The sequence below is a fragment of the Ascaphus truei genome, chromosome 2, assembly GCF_040206685.1.
Source record: "Ascaphus truei isolate aAscTru1 chromosome 2, aAscTru1.hap1, whole genome shotgun sequence".
Classification (NCBI taxonomy): Eukaryota; Metazoa; Chordata; class Amphibia; order Anura; family Ascaphidae; genus Ascaphus; species Ascaphus truei.
In genome coordinates this window covers 100,894,338-100,912,843 of record NC_134484.1, presented here as the reverse complement: position 1 = coordinate 100,912,843, position 18,506 = coordinate 100,894,338, and the positions used below count along the sequence as shown (strand labels likewise).

The window sequence follows — 18,506 nt, the reverse complement described above, 5'->3', positions numbered from 1 at the left end:
CCGCCCTTACTATCGTCAGTCGGAAGTGACGTCTGCAGAAGACGCGAACACAGACGGCGGCTTAGAGAACGCCGAGACTGGGATTTCGTACAATACACGATTTTGGAGTGCTAAATGTGAGTGCATTTCCACTTGTTTGCTTGTTTGCTGTGAGTGCATTTCCACTTTGTTTGTCTATGAATACAATCTTTTGAAATATACTACACCATAAGAGTCTTTCTCTTCTTTATGACTATGCCCTGGGGAGAGTCTGTGCCTGCTCGGGGGAATTGACGTTGAAGGTTACTACCCGTACCAGGTCTAATCAGAGAGAGAGAGAGTGTCTCTGATATGCTTCATTGAATTGGATAGTGTGAGTTGAAGTAACCTACAATTCCCTCACTCAATGTGAATTTAGTAAATCTGATTGCCAATTCTTGGAGTCAGGAAGGAATTTATTTTCCCCCCTAATGAGATATCATTGGATGATATATCACTGGGGTTTTTTGTTTGCCTTCCTCTGGATCCATATACTGTAAGTATAGCTATAGGATAAAGTATCTCTTGTCTAAAATTAGCATAGGTTGAACGTGATGGACGCATGTCTTTTTTCAACCTCATCTACTATGTAACTTCAAAGCCATTTTTGTTAACAGCTCTTCAGATTTTCTATTCACCAGTGTAAGGTGGTAAATTGTCTATCGCATCATAACATATCTAGTACTGCCATGTTTAATACTGTACAATTAAAGACTCAGTTTATGGCAATCAAAATACCAGGGTGGATCACAAGTTGGCATTTTTAGAAGGATACACATAATTGCAGATCTTTTTCTAAACTAGGTCTTTTGGGTTTAATCCAAGTTAAATGTTTCAGCAACCAAAAAAAAGACATTATACTAATCCCTATAAAGTAATCCCATAGGAACAGACATATTCCACACCAAGCCAATTCCAGCCTATGCCTGTGTAGCTGTAGGAAACATGTAACTAAGCAATGCAAGAAAACTTCTGGTCTCAAGTCTATATTATTGTTCTTTGATCTCACTGTTCTCACTTTCATGACATGCAAAACAAAATCTTAGGTCAGTAGTGTTTATTTGTGTGGTTTTTAGATTTATACTGTTCATCAAGGAAAAGAGAAAATGATACATTACTTAGAAACTCACAATTTGTACCACCGGGATATGATGAATATATTGCTACTCTCCAGCATTTTTTGTTAACCGTTACTCACTTGATAAATGACCCAGAACATGCTGGTCCCAGTGTATGTTTATCTTAGAATACACTAATCCTGTGGTGAAATATGATTACCTCTTTGGATACGCTCTAGTTGTTTATTGCCTTCCTGTCTTTAATAAAGTGCTCTCACTTTCCAGCCTTTCAATAACTATTACTAGAGGGACCAAGTTCTTTTTTGGCTGTCTCTGTTTGATAAATGATCATGTCAGACCATCACTTAGAAGCTTACTGCACAATCTTGAAGAACAAGTAAACATCCATACACGAGGGATGTAACACTGGTAATAGCCTTCTCCACAATTAATGCTGGGCAGTTATGAACCTGTATTGGAACAATGTGGTCTAATCTTTATTGGAAATGTGTAACTCCCCTCCTTAATTATGACTTCAGACAGCAATTTGTCACTAGTTTGACTACTTGTCATAATCTCTGTGGGAAAAAAAAAATCTATATTGTGTGTCCTGGTCCCTGACTAAAATTTGAACAAAACGAATCCATCTTTTTGATTATGTTTTTCAATAATCAATATTGGGCAGAGGTTGAATACATTATTAAAAGACATGAATATAAAGCTCCCTGGAGGATATTTTAACTGCATACTCACAATCAAAATATTAATAATCTGAAAAGTGTTTGTAGTTTAACGTTTTTATATTCAGCTTCCTTCCACAATTTAATCGTAAAAAAATCTAAACCAAATAAGAAAACAGTTTACATTTTTGTGCTTTTGTATCAATTATAGGTCACAAACAGCCTACCTATAATATTCGGGGAAGAAACCTCTATGGCCATAAACGTTATAAACTATGAAGATTTTATACTGATCTAATAAAATATGTTATGGCCAGAATAAATGTATGTTAATAGCACCTGTATGACTAGCAAAATGTTATAACCGCTTACAAGGCACTTGGTGGCACATTCATTAAGTGCAGATACAGGTTATTGCATCCGTTCCAGCACTAACTCACATTGATAAATGTGCCCTTTGGGTCTTTATTTCAAACAGCTTATTAATTGCCCATGTTTAGTTTAAAAGACAATAGGTCGTTTTTTTTCTCTCCAGAGTTTACCTCGCTCACACTTTATCAAATGCTTTAAGTTGCTTAAACATTCTGCATTAAGTTCAATGAGAATGAATAGGCATCGCTACACCATCAATCTAAAAATATTTTAAAAGGAACAAGCTGTAAGTCAGCACTTCTGTAGCCCCGATCATAATATTAAGGACATGAACGTGAAAGTTATTGAGGGAACTTTTAGAACATAGAAAGAAAGGAACACATGGGAATATTAACTCATGCAGACTATTAATACATGAAACACAGGACACAACTACATAAATTCATTGTATCTTCACTTTAATGCAAAATTGCCATATACTGTAGTCCTGTTCTCATAGCCCAGGCGCCTCACACCTCCATTCTAATTCCTGACCCATTTACATTTCCTTTTTTGCATTGCTGTCACTTTTTGTACCACACTCATTTACATCTGTATCTTACTAGGATGTGAGCCTTATATAAATATGACATGCAATTCCAGTTTATTTTGTAAAGCGTGCCTGAAGAAGAGACCTTAGAAGATTACTAAAAGCTTGCACTCTCTCTAACCACTGGTAAGCTATTAAAAAAGGTATCACTTGTATCTTTTTAACTTGTTTATTAATTTTATTTTATTTATACAATGTTTTACCAGGAAGAAATACATTGAGAGTTACCTCTCGTTTTCGAGTATTTCCTGGGCATAGAGTTAAGATGACAAATAATACATGGTTACAGTACATAGTTACATACAGTAAGTGAACACGGTATACATTATATACAAGACATTGCATGCACAGTTAGAGATAATATATGTTATAGGTGTATGTAACAGTTACAGACCAGATTCAAATGTGAGACAGCTTCAGTTTTGAAAGACCTTAGACTGGTGGTGGCTGCGAGAGTCTCCGGTAGAATGTTCCAGTTTTGGGGTGCACGGTAAGAGAAGGAGGAGCGGTTGGATACTTTGCTGAACCTTGGGATCATGAACAGTCTTTTGGAGTCTGATCTCAGATGATAAGTACTGCATGTGGTAGGAATGAGGAGCTTGTTCAGATAGACGGATAGCTTGCCCAGAAAGAATTTGAAGGCAAGACAGGAAAGATGAGCTTTGCACCTAGACTCAAGTGAGGACCAATCTAGTTCTTTGAGCATTTCGCAGTGATGTGTGTTTTAGTTGCATTGGAGAACAAAATGGCATATTGAATTGTAGAGGGTATCAAGTTTGCTAAGGTAGGTTTGGGGTGCTGAGCCGTATACTATGTCCCCATAGTCGATAATTGGCATTAGCACCTGCTGTGCGATACGCTTTCTGACCAGCAGACCTAGGGAGGATTTGCTCCTGTAAAGTACACCTAGTTTGGCATAGGTTTTCGATGTCAGGGTATCAATGTGCATCACAAATGTTGAATGGGAGTCAAACCATATGCCCAAGAATTGAAAACTAGTAACAGGAGTAAGGGTGGTATTAGCGTTGGTTCTGACCTGGAGCTCAGTCATTGGAAGCTTTAAAAATGTAGCCTTGGTCCCAAATACAATTGTTACAGTCTTGTCAGTGTTTAAAAACAGTTTGTTTTGGGAATTCCAATTTTAAAGTCTCAAAAAGTCAGATTGAAGTATATGTTCAAGGTCGGAGAGGCTAGGGCTGTGTGCATATAAGATTGTGTCATCTGCATACATGTGTATTGAAGCTCCCTTACAAGCTGTAGGAAGATCATTGATGAACACTGAGAAGAGTATGGGCCCCAGAACACAGCCTTGTGGGACACCACAGGTGATATCCAAGGGGTTGGAGTTAGAGCCTGAGATAGACACATGTTGGTATCTACCTGATAGGTAGGAATGAAACCAATTTAAAGCATGCTTCCCTATTCCAGAGCACTGGAGTTTGTTAAGCAAGATAACATGATCAACAGTATCAAAAGTCTTTGCAAAATCTAGGAATATTGCACCAGTGAGTTGTCCCAGTTCCATTCCACACAGGATCTCATTGCAAACTTTTAGCAGGGTAGTTACTGTGGAGTGTTTGGGGCGAAAGCCAGATTGGACTTGTCTAGGGAAATTTGTCTTGGTATAGTAATCGCTTAATTGGGAGTGAACACATGTTTCCATTACCTTTGGATAGTATTGGGAGAAGAGAGATTGGCATGTAGTTTGAGACAGTGTTTTTGTCCCCACTTTTGATGATTGGGACAACTCTGATAGTTTTCCAGGTCATAGGGATATGGCCTGCAGACAGAATAGAGTTGACTATGGAAGCAATTGGTTTGCAATGGCTGGGGCACCAAGTCTTACGAACTTAGATTGCAGTAAGTCAGGTCCACATTGGGTGCTTAGTTTTAATTTGAGGAGCACTTATGTAATCTCCTCTTCGGATACTGGGACAAATTGAAAATTGTGAGCAGTGTTGGGAAAGGGTGGGGCTATAGGGGTACTCTCAGAATGAGGTCCATGTTTGTGGTTTGGGTTTCGCTAATAAGTTAGTAGCACACTGTAACAGGGACTTACCCGTTAAGAAACGTGCCTCTAATCCAGCAGTGTGCTGATTAATTGCACATCAGCAATTACCCAACTCCACCTGCCAGCTACACCTGTCTAATCAGAACTCTGTCAGAAATAGCCTGTTCTGGGACAGGAAAGGAGGATTCCTGAGCTCACAATTGGAGCTGACCTAGGAAAGACAGACCAGAGGATTTCCTTAGTGGACACTGGACCGACCAGAGGACAGATGTCTTGAGCTGCAAAGAGACTGCAGGCTGACAGCAAGACAAAGGGGAGCAGACTATACCTGGACAGACATTGCCTTAGCACACAAAGGTGCTGACCCAGGAGAGCAGAGAGGCTTCCCCTACAGCTACAAGATACAGATAAGACTTTCTTATGGGACTGTTATATATCTGTATATATGTTTATATATTTGGGTCTGGTAAATAGCTTAGCTAACCACCCAGTTAGAGAGGGCTGGACTACATGTGTAGATATTCTCCAAAACGGAGCATGGTTTTCTTTGGCTTATTTTGAATGTTCTGCTGTGTTAAAGGGACAGGAACAATAAAGCCTAATTTTAGTTTCACTTTAAACGGTCTCCATTGCGTACCTCTGCACACGTCTCTAACACAGACCCCACAAAGTAATCATTGAATGCATTTGCAATGTCAGTGGGATTTGTCAGAGTAATATCCTCCTTAATGATATTACTTGGTTGTTGATGGCTAGAAGGCTGGAATATATTGTTGATAACCTTCCAGTAGTTAGCTGGGATTTATATATTCTGGTGAAGATTCTCAGAGTAATATTGTGCTTTTGCATGTCTTGTTTGCCTTGTGCAAATATTCCGCAGGCATCTGTAGTTAACATCCTTGGTAGTGTCAGTTACTTTGTAGCTTTTCCATAAGGCATCCCTGAAATGGTAGAGTGCTATAAGGTCAGTTGTAACCCACGGAAGGTGGGCCCCCGTACTCTTATTCTGCGTAGTGGAGCATGGGTATCACAGAGTTTTAAGAACTCGGATTGGAAATAGTCGATCGCAGAATCGGGGTCAGGAATTAAGTCGATTCTGTACCAAGGGCAGTTGGTAAGGTCAGCCAGAAACTGTTGTGGGTTAAAGTTTCTAAATGTTCTAGTGAAGAGAACTTTAGGGCTTGATTGGGGTGGTTTAGTTTTCCTTACACAGTACATTGCATGGTCACTGAAAATGTCAGGAAGGATGCCAGAGGATTGGATTCTGATGGGATTTGAGTAGAGTATCCAGTCTAGCAAGGAATAGTTGTGAGATTTCAGGTTTGTCTGTGTGGGTTGGGAAATTAGTTGCGTTAGGTTAAGTGACTGAGTTGTATCTGGATTTTGTGGTTTTTAGGGTCGGGCCAATTGTAGTTGAAATCCCCAAGAACTAGCAGCTCACTCTTCTCATTCAGAGAGGAAATGGAGCCAAGAAACTGGGTGATATCAGTCAGGGACTGTAGATGGGCTTTAGGGGGGGCAGTAGATGTCAGCAACCAAGACGGGCTTAGAAAAGGAGAGGCAGATTTTGCCAACTAGGATTTAAATCGATTTTCAATAACTAGGATTAATGACCTTGAGGTTGGCATAGAGAGCAAAGTCTCCATCCTTGCTGATTATACAAAATTGTGTAAGGAAGTAAAATCAGAGCAGGATGTAATTTCTCTCCAGAAGGCCTTGGATAGACTGGAAACTTGAGCAGGTAAATGGCAGATGAGGTTTAATACAGATAAATGTAAGGTTATGCATTTGGGAAACAAGAATAAATGGGCAATCTATATATAATAAAATTGAAATTTGTGAGTCTGGTGCTAGATGCGGTGAATCTGATTGGTCCTCAGCCTCTGGCCAATCAGATTGGTGGCTCTATGACGTCACCCAACTGCCACTCTCTTCTTCTCCTCACCCGCAGCTCACCTTCCCCCTCGGCCACACACACACACACACACACACACGGCCACACACACACACACCTCTTCACCCAGCTCACCTCCCCGCCGGCTCCCCCCCCCATCACCCCCCCAGCTCACCTCCCCCCCTAACCCACCAGGCTCACCCGAGCCCCGGCCAGCAGCAGCATGCGACACAGCTCCGCGCGGGGGGGACAGGCAGTGGGCAGGCAGCCTCCGGGAAGGACCCCCTTCCTCCTGCAGCTGCCCCCAGTAAGATGGCGGTGCCCAGCGGGGGGGGGGAGCCAGGAGAGAGGGGAGAGGGAGTCAGGAGAGAGGGGGGGGGGAGAGGGAGTCCAGAGAGAGGGGGGGGGAGAGGGAGTCAGGAGAGAAGGGGGGGAAGCCCACTGACTGACACACACTCACTGACTGACACACACACTCACTGACTGACACACACACTCACTGACTGACACACACACTCACTGACTGACACACACACTCACTGACTGACACACACACTCACTGACTGACACACACACACTTCCCCTCTCAGTCAGCTCAGCTGCCAAAAACACGGGGGGCACATAGCTGTGAACGGGGGGGGGGGGGGGAAACAAAGCATTGAATGGGGGGGGGGCTGTGAACAGTGGGGGGAGGAGGGCGCGGCTCTGAACAGCTGTGAAGAGGGGGGAAGGGAGTTGAGAGGGACGATGAGGGAGCCAGAACATTACATCACGGGCAACGCCGGGTATATCAGCTAGTTTACATATTAAATTATAAAATATGAGAATCATTGTTGGGGAACGATTTAGGAGTGCTTAAAGACAGCAGGCTTAGGAATAGTGCCCAAAGTCATGCAGTAGCTGCAAAGGCAAACAATCTTATCTTGCATTAAACGGGCAATTGATGAAAGTAAACATAATTATGCCCCTTTATAAAGTATTAGTAAGACCACATTTTGAATATGGAGTACAATTTTGGGCACCACTCCATAGAAAAGACATTATGGAACTAGAGACTGCAGAGAAGAGCCACCAAATTAATAAAGGGGATGAACAATCTAACTTATGAGGAAAGGCTAGCTAAATTACATTTGTTTACATTAGAAAAAAGGCATCTAAGAGGGGACATGATAACTATACACAAATATATTCGGGGACAATACAAGGAGCTTTCAAAGGAACTATTCATCCCAAGGGCAGTACAAATTACATGGGTTCATCCCTTAAGGTTGGAGGAAAGGAGATTTCACCAGCAATAAAAGGAAAGGGTTCTTTACATTAAGGCAGTTAAAATGTGGAATTCATTACCCATGGAAACTGTCATGTCAGATCCAATATTTTTTTTTTTTTTTTTAAAGCAAAGAAGGTTGGTCATCTTTTGACAAAATACAGAAATATACCAAATAAGTAAAGATGGGAAGGATGTTGATCCAGGGAGTAATCTGATTGCCAATATTTGGAGTCAGGAAGGAATTTAATTTTCTCCTTACGAAATACCATTAGATGATATTTCACTGGGGTTTTTTGTATGCCTTCCTCTGGATCAATATACTGTAAGTACAAATATAGGATAAAGTATCTATCGTCTAAATTTAGCATACAGTAGATTGAACTTGATGGACGTATGTCTTTTTTCAACCTCAACTATATAACTATGTAATACCTTACCTTTTCTCTGTCTACTCTATATGCTAAAATAGTACCATCATATATCCTTTAATACATTTTCAAACGTGTAATGTTTTGCCAAGGAAAATTACCTTTGTTTCTTGAAGTTGATTGTCCAAAGCCACAAGTTGGGTTATATTTTCCAAAACTGCCAACTCCTTTAACTCATCAATATTGTTATTGCTGATATTCAACACAGAAAGAGACTTCTGTAAGAAACAAATTATGATTATTTTAAAATAAAATGTTGCTATCAATTAACTTAACACGCAGTACTCCTACATTAGCCACCAAGTGAATGATATCTAGAAATAGCAAGACGTCCTTTAGCAATCCCCAACTCTAACATTTACTTCTGTTAACATTAGCTGTAGTTCAAACATTTAAGGACCGCACAATGCAATAAGATTTCTGAATGTTATTGGAGTGTGAACTATTTTATATATTTGTGTAGATTAACAATAACCTGCATTATGTTTTAATGTACTTGATTGTGTAACATTTTTGTTAGATTAATACATACACAACAGATCTTGGTGTGCTTGCAAGTCATTTCCTGAATTATGCTAGCTGTGTATACTACAGGTTATGCTTCAGCAACCAGAATGGAATCTTCACTAGGTCTCAGAGACCACTTCCTCTATTCTAGATGGTAACTCTTGAGTTTGATCCCAGCAACTTTCCCAGATATAAATAGAAGTGAGAAGCTGTGGCGATTGTCATACAAGGTGTGATCACTCTTCCTGTGTTACAACAGGCTGCTCTTTATGTTGCATCTTAAAGATTAATATTTTTTAATAATTTAAAAGTATACATGAAACATAATTCAAAGCAAAAGGAATGATGCTATCAACAAACTAATTGTATTAATTAATTTCTATGTTGGTGAATTATCAACCGGAAGAACACCATCTATAATTTTTAAAAAGTCATATTCGGGAGGAAAAAATCACTTGAAGAAAACACTCTAAATTGATGCCTCACACACTAGCACCATGTTTGTTTAACAGAAAATATGCACAAGTGTGTCTACTTCTTACCCCAAGGCAATGAAGCGTTCTTGGATCAAACAGTAGCTTCTCTCCAGGTGGAAGTCGCTGACTTTCAATATGCAGTTCTCTCAGTTCTTCAAGCCCTTCTAGCCCCTCGACAACTGTGAGGTAATTACCACCTAAATACCTAAAAATATAAGAATAATGTGTTTAAAATACTGTCTGTGATCTATATAAAGTAGAACATGTGCAAAACCTTTTTGTATGTCAAAAGATATTTGCCTAGGATCACCATATTCCCTGAGTACTACTCAGGAACATATCTCATTTAAGACCAAACAACTCCGAGAAATAACTTTAAAATCATAATAGAACATGTTAAAAAGCTTGAAGGCTGAACCCATGGATATGTCATTTGGCCCACCAATGCTCTAATATTTTCTGACCCAGGGCATTTCCACTTTGATTTATAATTCGTTATATACTTGTCTGTTTCTATAGAATGCGGGGTAAAAAAAGACGGTACTATTTTTTGGATTAGTAGAAGCAAGCTGAAGGAAGAAGCAATAAGGTGCACTGATAAGATGCTAAAAGAGATGGGTGAGAAGCAGGATGCTAGAAACTCTCGTAAGAATTTAAAATATTGTTAAAAACTGATAAAATAACACTGCAACTTACAGTTTCTCAAGTCTTTTCAATGCAGTTAAATTTTCAATGCAGGAAATACAATTATTCTGCAGATACAGATGTGTCAGATTTGATGCAAATCCCAGATTTCTGATTTGATTAATACGGTTGTCATAAAGATATAACACGGTGAGATTTCTGCACAGGGAAAGGTCTTCCTGGAATTAAAAGAAATATATACGTTACATATTGTGAAATAATAATATTTTTGCACTTTTAAATGCATCCATTTAATGTTTATATACCACATGGCAATACAGTTATACTTTGAACAGGTGCACTAAAGCCGCGTCCAGGGTGATTGCACGCAAGCTGCGCGATCAAAACAATGTACCTGGATCTGAGCATCCACACTGCGTGAGCGTGGGTAGGCGCGATGCGTGCAGAGACAAAAAATGTTAGTCTTTGTCGCGCGATGGGCCGGTCACGTGTGCGGTTCAGCCAATGAGGGTGAACTGCTCACGTGACGTCACAGGCACGCACGCCCTCCCCCCCGTGCAACTAGCTGGCCAGAAATAGCCCGAGCAACATGAGTGGTAGCGCGCTCCTTTTCACCATGGACGAGGCCTAATGCAGAAACCTGTGTGCTGGTATTTTTGCAAAAGATTAGTTACGATATTTGATTTATCTAATGAATTGCCCTTTAGGAGGTTAAGATTTGGAGAGGATAAGTAATTTGTGTATTACCACACAGGTTGACAGTAGATGTCATTACAATTGAACTGTGTTTCTACAATACATCATGCACCAAAACACTTGTGAGGATTACAGGCCTTATTCAGTATGACCTGATTGTTATTATTTTATCATCTTTTATTTTTATGGCGCCAACCTATTCCGTAGGGCAGTACATTGTGAGAGGGAAAACAATAACATTGCATAAAAAAATAGAAATAAAGAATAAAGGAAGAATACATGTTAAGACACACTAAATTTTGAATAAGATTTTAGATTCATTAGCTCAAATGTTTTTTTGGGGCCATTTGAAGCAAACTTATATTAAAACTAAGTTGGTATGCAACCAGTTTAGAGAATTGGAAACATTATTTTTTTATCATATCTGTTTTAATAGCATTATTCTTATGTAACCCTGTTCTCCTCCTCTCCTCTCCCCCCCCCCCCCCCAATCGCAGATAGGGTCTAGTACTGGGAAAACTATACTGTTACATGGAGTAGTGTGGTGCATACCTGCTGGCTTACAGTTGATCTGAGTCTCCCACATGATGGTAGGGGATATCAGAACAGGCTTCTGGGGCATAACTGAATCATACGCACGATGACAGCGCCTCCATCTCGTGCAGACCCCAGGGATGCGGGGTGAAATCCCTGCAAGAGAACTCTTCACTCTCCCCCATCATAGATTTCAGTCTCAGGCAAGGAGGTATAATGAACAACTGGAACACTTGATTCTCACTGTACACTGCACGGCATACACAGCAACCTTAGGATACTGGAGATTAGGGCCTTCACCCTCAGGATGTCCCTGGACCTTCACTCCCAGCCACAGGCCACCAGGAGCAGTCCCAGCTCTTCCCTTACTCACTGATAGAGTAAGGGGAACAGTCTCCCACCACTCCCCTAAGAGAGGGCACACAGTACGCAGAACCCTGCCCAACTGAACAAGGGTAGACTAGCCTCTCTCAAGGTTGAGGCAACTGATTAAATTGAGGAAGTACAACCTCTTACGTACAGATCTAGCAGGAACCAGCCCCTTGCCCCTGATTGGACACAAGGCCTGGTTACACTGCCTTCTCTGTGACTCACTGAGCTGCAGAGGTGTGGGGAAAAAGATACAGTATTCATCGAGATAAAAAGGTTCATTTTATAGATGTCTTTAACCTAATTTCTATTGATATTGTCTGCTTAAAATTTTCTTTTCAGGTCAACATTGTGAAAGATAAAACAGAATTCCTTAAATAATGTGATCATGCAGATCATTTGTTTTTAAGTAACTACATTAATCTAGAATTAGATCATTATTATTATTATTAAATCACACAATTATGAAAACACAACTTTGTCAAATATATCTACTGTATCAATATTTTATATTGAGTCAATGCATATTTTAAAAATAATTTTACAACAGATTCAGCAATGTATATATTGATATTAAAAGGTATCAAAAGCAAAATATGATTGTTGTGTACCTGACATACAAATGACCACTTATGAAATACTGTTTTACCAAGTAAATATAACGCACAAAACTATCATACAATTCTCAGGGCACACTAGAAAGAAAGCAATAACTTGTACTTTGCTCTTCAGGGTGTAGCCTTTTGACCAGTTATTTGCAAAATAAACATTGCTTTATTTTGCAACCTATCTACAAATGTGGTTGAAGAAAAAATTTAGGCGGTAATTCTAAATACACCGAAGCTGCAAGTCTGGCTGCTCTCTGACACAAATTGCCATTGAAGTGTATGGGGATTTTCCTCAGAAAACTGCCTGAACGGTGCTTTGGAATATATTGGTTTAGCCATTAATCTGAGGTTTTTTTATTTTATTTAGAAAACACCATATATTACATACTTTACAGTTCAAAATTCCCTCCCCAAAAAAACTAAATTTAAGTCCTAACATAACCTGATAGAAATAGATAAGCACAACATGGACTAACTTTAAATGTATTCAATTTCATGGCAACCTCGGGTACGTATTATTTGTAGAATGTGATACCTCTCAATATTGATCTTAACATTGTTTTTTTCACCAGCTTTTCATTGTTTTCATTTTTTTAGATTTCCATCTTATTCTGTTAAACGCGAATTGCAAAAGAATCTAGGTGGTGATGTATCAAGGCGATTTTGAAGCAACATTCATGTAAATAGAGCCATTTTCATAATGTCATACAGTGGCGTAGCTAGAAATGCATGGGCCCCGGGGAAAAGTTTTTTCAGGGCCCCATTAATACTAACTGCAATTTTTTTATCCCTCCTCTTCATCATTTCTCCCACTCCTCCTCCCCAGCTCTCTCTCTCCCCCTCCTCCCCATCACCAGCTCTCTCCACCTCATCATTTCTCCCCCTCCTCTTCACCATCACGATCTCTCTCTCCTACACCAGTTCTCCCTCTCCCCCCTCAGCTCTCTCTCTCTTCCCCCCTCCGCTCTCTCCCTCAGCTCTCTTTCTCCCCCCAGCACTCTCTCCCATGACTACCTTTGGCGGGGAGATGATGGTACGCGGCGATGAGATGATGGGATGGCAGCATGCCGCCAGAGACGATCAGAAGAGCTGCCGGCAGAGGAGGTAGGAGTTGTACCGAGGCAAACAAGACAGCACAAAGTGAGGAGCTCGCTGTGGCAGCAGATACCGGAAGAAAGACTTCCAGGTCAGACCACCGGGGTGCGCTCTTCCCCGGCTATCCTGCTTGCCTCAGTACAACTCTTCCTACCTTCTCTGCCGGCTGCTCTTCTGATCAAGGCTGGCGGCCCGCCGCTGCAACCATCATCTCCCTGCCGTCACGTATCATCATCTCCTCCCGCCTGCTTCTGCCAAAAGGCAGGGAGTACGGGCCCCCAAAGAGCGTGGACTATAGCTACATCCCTGATGTTGTTGCACATGAGCTTTTGAGATCACATAGACCAGACCTCACATACAAAGTTCATGTTTCATTTTCATGTTGGCCCAAAGAAAGTGATCACCGTATGTATAGGATCCAGAAGAAGCACTGGAATAGTTATCTAAAGAGCTTTAACTCATTACTACTAAAGAAAAGCACTGTACTTATCAAAATAGATGTTCTTAAACATGCCCAAGAAAGAACCTACTACAATAAAACAAATATTTCCTTCAAAGGAATGTAATAATCCCCTTAGTATTTAACACTTTGCACTATCACCGTTTTTCTTAATTAGCACTAGACAACAGATTGTAGTGTTCTGTGATTAAAAAAAAAACCACACAAAAAAAAAACCACACACTAAAAACAGACTTTATGAATATTGCTACAGAAATACTTTTGCTCCCAAAGGTTCCATTTTAAACCGGGAAACTATAATCAATGTATTTGCTTAGCAATAAATTAGTAGGCCCTCTAGCAATGGAAGGATTAAATGTCACCCTAAATGTTATTAGGCCTGTGTCCTAAAACAATCTAAAAAAAAATTCCAATGACTTCTGTAAACTCCCAGAAATAACAGGAAAAACTCTACTGACAGAGGTGAACAAGCCAAGGTGAACACGCCAATTACCAGTTAAAGTGTGCTATGTTATTATTGAAAACCAAAAATGTTCAGGCTTCACTGTAATTTATTGTGAAAGCAGAGTGAAAGTTGATGTGTCATGGGAACACCGACCTAAAAGAGCTAAAGAACAGCAATTATATATCTGCCCTCACACATCTCATTCTTGAAAAATTCTATATCTAAATGGTCACAATACACAATCAAGTACTATATAGTAACATTCAAAGTACGGAGAAGCTAACAGGAAGCATGACCTTTTAGGACTAGTTTCCCTTAGTCTTAGGGGATAGTTCTATATACTGTAGTCCAAAGCGGTCATTCGGGTCATTTTCGGCCAAAAATCCCCATTAATTTAATGAAAGCATACGGCCCTTAGAATTAGGATTCTCATGAGTGAGATTTTAGCCAAAGCACTTCTAAGTCCTAACTAAATGCATCAGGAAACAGTAATCAGGTACAGTATATTATTATTGTTTATTTGTAAAGCGCCAACATATTCCACAGCGCAGGTACAAAGATTTGATAATTGCATAAACAGTTACATACAAATAAGGACAAACAGATACAAAAGGTAATGAGAGAGCGCGCTTACAATCTAGGGTGAATGAGGGACAATGTTGAAACAAAATGGTAAAATGGTTGCTCACTGTGGGATGGAGTATACATCAGGTTCTACTATCCCATTAATATTTCAGGGTTTGGATGTTAGATAGCTTGGAAATTGGTCCAGTAGCACAGCTGGTCCCAATATCGTTGGTGGGTTGATGGTAGAGGTGTGCCAGATAGGCTTCCTTAAAAAGGTGAATCTTCAGAGTTTTTGAATGTCCGATAGCTGAGGAAGAGTCCGATGGTACGTGGTAGGGAATTCCGGAGAGAGGAGGCAGCACAGGAGAAGTCTTATAGGCGGGAGTGAGACGAGGAAATAAGTCAGGAGGAAAGGTGGATGTCATGTGCAAAACATAGGGGATGTTTAGGGATATATTTAGAAATGAGGGCTGAGATGTAAGGGGGGGGAGGGGGCAGCGTCATTGAGAGCTTTGTATGTCAGAGCTATCTGTTTTAAAATTTGATTCTAGAAGATATGGGAAGTCAGTGTAGGGATTTGCATTTTGGATGGATTTGAGAATGCCAGCTATAACATTGTAGTATTCAAGGCGGGATAAGATCAGTGAGTGAATTAAGATTTTAGTTGCATTATGACTGAGAAAAGGTCGTATCCAGATGGACATGCACAGACAGATACAAAGAGGTAATGAGGGCCCTGCTCGTGAGAGCTTACAATCTAGAGGGAATCAAGGACAATGTTAAAACAAGAAGGTAAGGTGGCTGCTTATTGTAGGATAAGGTGTATCTCAGGTTAGAATATGGTCCATTGATTGTATGGAAGATAGAAAAAACAGAAAAAAACAACACTATATTACTGAGCATGGATCACTGGGGTGTCTAATTCAATGTATATAAGATACTTATATCAAACGTTATGTTTGGTGTGTAGCCCTCTTTCCTGCTGATATAGAGAGACTACTAATGCTGCATATACCTGCTGGCTCAGCGAGATCTGGGCCTCCGCTAACTGGGAGCCTGGGGTAACAATATGTACTTGGCAGCGCCTCCACTTGCCCAGGATCCACAATAAGTAAGATTCCCCTGGACAAGAATAATGATAATAATCCACAACGTTGTAACCTTTTACTATTAATTGAATGCAGAGCATGAACATACACATATCACCCGTATAACCACAGTGCATATATATATATATATATAGCAATGCAATAATTAGATATCAGTGGCCTTTCCACACTCCACCTTGGAATAATGTCCTTTACCCACCACCGTGTGCGCCCACACCGTGTCTAATGTACTGAACCAGTCCCTTGGTCACCTAACCCTCAGTGTCCCCAAAGAACCCTCCCCAAGGCGGGATCAGCCCCTGCAGGTACCGGTGTTGGTGCACTTATATACTACCTTCCGACCGCTCCAGCAGCCGGTAACAGTACTTCACAAAGGATCCGCCGATTCAGCGTAATCTCTCACGAGGAGTAGTGGCTTGACTCCAGCAGCTTGATCCCAAACCACTGGCAGCACAGCAGCGCAGGAAGAATACTGTGTCCCTGTCTGCTACTATAGTAAAGGGTATGCTGTCCCTATCTATGGCTGTTCCCTGCAGTACCACAAGTTGGTGGTGACTCAGGGTCTGCACTAGTGCCTAAGGGGAATCTCTGGCCTATGCAGTGGGTCACTGACCCCCTGCAACACACACCTCCTCTCTCCTTGCTCCTCCAGGACCCTCTTTAACATTAGGGCCGCGTGCGCCATGTCTGCTGCGCCTGTGCAACCCTGTAATGGCCGCCAATGCTCTCCTCTGCGCGACCTTGGGGAGTCCCTGTGCTACGGAGCGCCATCTCTGCCCCTTCGCGCTCACTATATTGGCCGCCGCGTCTGCGCATGCGCGAGCCTCCCCGCCCACGCGGACATAACAAAGATGGCGGCGCAGTGCCTCTGACGCCACCGAGAGACGCGCTCGCCCCCGCAACTGCCTTCTCACTGGTGAAGGTAAGGGGAAGAGGAACGGGGAACCGGGAGCCAAAGGGGACCTGGCTACAGGTGGTTAGCCAGACAAACAAAGTCCCTGGAGATATCCGCCTGTGCTTCCCAGACAAAGGTTGGACAAATAATCTTGTGTTGATGATTTCCTAGGCAAACTACTTATTTTCTTAAGATTCCCCAGGTACTGGTCGATCCGCAAAAAATAGAAGAAAAATCCCATGGCATAATAAAGTTTTATTAAAACAGACTAGTGTAAAAATATTTATTGCACTGACAAACGGCTCGTTCAATTGCGCATTTGAATATTTTGCTTTCTAGCATCTGACAGCCTTGATCTCCCCTCCTCCCGGTCCACAGGGTCCTCGTCGGTATTGTACATTCTGCTGCTAGGTAACGTCCATCCCTCTGGTTTGAAATTGAGGGCAAGGGTTCCGTTGCTCGGTCTCTCCCATCCTAGCTCGTGCACAGCCGAAAGTGGTTTGATTAGCAGTGATCCCCTCTGTGTGATGATGAGCACAGACGCTGGAACCAGGCTTGGATTTGGTGCACAAAAGAAAACTACAGTGGCCTGTGAGGGTCACCCGCGCCAGAGGACATCCCATCTTTCTTCCGCTTGCTTATGGAGGGATGCGGAAACTCCCTCTTTGGACTCTGGAAGCTGGACTTAAGTATATTATAATCTGGACTGTGTTGTGTTCATACAGGACATTTCAATTGATCACATTTGGACTTTTAACGTATATCATGCACTGTTAGAAGGGCACTCACTTCACTTTAGTGATTACATACTTAGTTTACACTTAATGTATTCATCCTAAAACAGAAGACTGTAGTGGTTAGCGCTACCTTTTCTTTTTTCACCTAGAATATGGCCCAGCCCGACAGCTGATTCCATTAAGGTTTGGGGGGGTGGGGTAGGAGGCAGATGTTATATAGGGTGGAGATTTGTCCAGCCACACAGCTGGTCCCTATGGGGTTGGAGGAGGGAGGGGAGTTGGACTTTGGAGGTATGGCAAGTAACTCACCTTTTCAGGGAATGTCTTAAAGCTGGGAGAGAATTCTATAGAAAGGGGGAAACTCAGGAGAAGTCTTAGGCTACGGCCCCAGTGTTGGCTGCTGCAAGCGCGCCTGGCGTCCTGGCAGCTCGTGCACAGCTTAAAGCCGCGATCTGCGTTCTGTAGGGAGCGATGGGAGGCGTGGGGTGGTGTGGCCAAAACGGGGGGTTGGCAGTATTCTGGCACTGATATTCCTGTTTTTAGAGCTTCGGCTTGTAGCTCCCCTCCCCTTCGCTGCTATTGGCTCCCCGCACACTACGTGACCGCGTCGCCACAAGGGAAGACAACATTCTTGTCTTCCCTGCTGGCTGACGCGCCACCACGCTTCGTGAGTCACGACAACAGACACCACTAGGGCCCGCCTGATAGAGGTGAGTGTCTGGTGTACGGTGCGCACGCTGTAGCGCGCGCCGCACTAACCACCAGGGAATCAGCCTTATGGGCAGGAGTGAGAGGCGGTAATAAGGCAGGAGGAAAGGGAGATGTCGTGGGCAGAACATAGGGGGCGTTTAGGGATATATTTGGGAATGAGGTTGTTTTTTTCTTTTAGTTTGGTACAATATTTATTTCAAACTAGTAATAATATAATTGTATACATTTATATCTTTTGGTTAATTTTAAAATATTTCTATCCTTGAGGGCAAAAAAAAAAAATATGCATCCACAAACTAGTGAGTTTTCCTTTAATTTCTAATGTGCAAATG

General features: G+C 41.7%; 1 protein-coding gene across 7 annotated transcripts in view; it reads right to left on the bottom strand.

The window, feature by feature from the left end:
- PPP1R42 (protein phosphatase 1 regulatory subunit 42) overlaps nt 1–18,506 on the bottom strand; it is a 79,975-nt gene that overhangs the window by 50,527 nt on the left and 10,942 nt on the right. For 6 of the 7 annotated variants that reach the window (XM_075583845.1, XM_075583855.1, XM_075583827.1 and 3 more), the window contains exons 3-5: nt 10,000–10,166; nt 9,370–9,508; nt 8,422–8,538 (exon numbers count right to left, since the gene is read on the bottom strand). In XM_075583845.1, the coding sequence (XP_075439960.1) occupies nt 8,422–8,538; nt 9,370–9,508; nt 10,000–10,166 (423 nt within the window). Of the gene's footprint in view, nt 1–1,829; nt 1,915–8,421; nt 8,539–9,369; nt 9,509–9,999; nt 10,167–18,506 lie in introns of all 7 variants that reach the window. The other variant, XM_075583857.1, reaches the window with a different exon arrangement.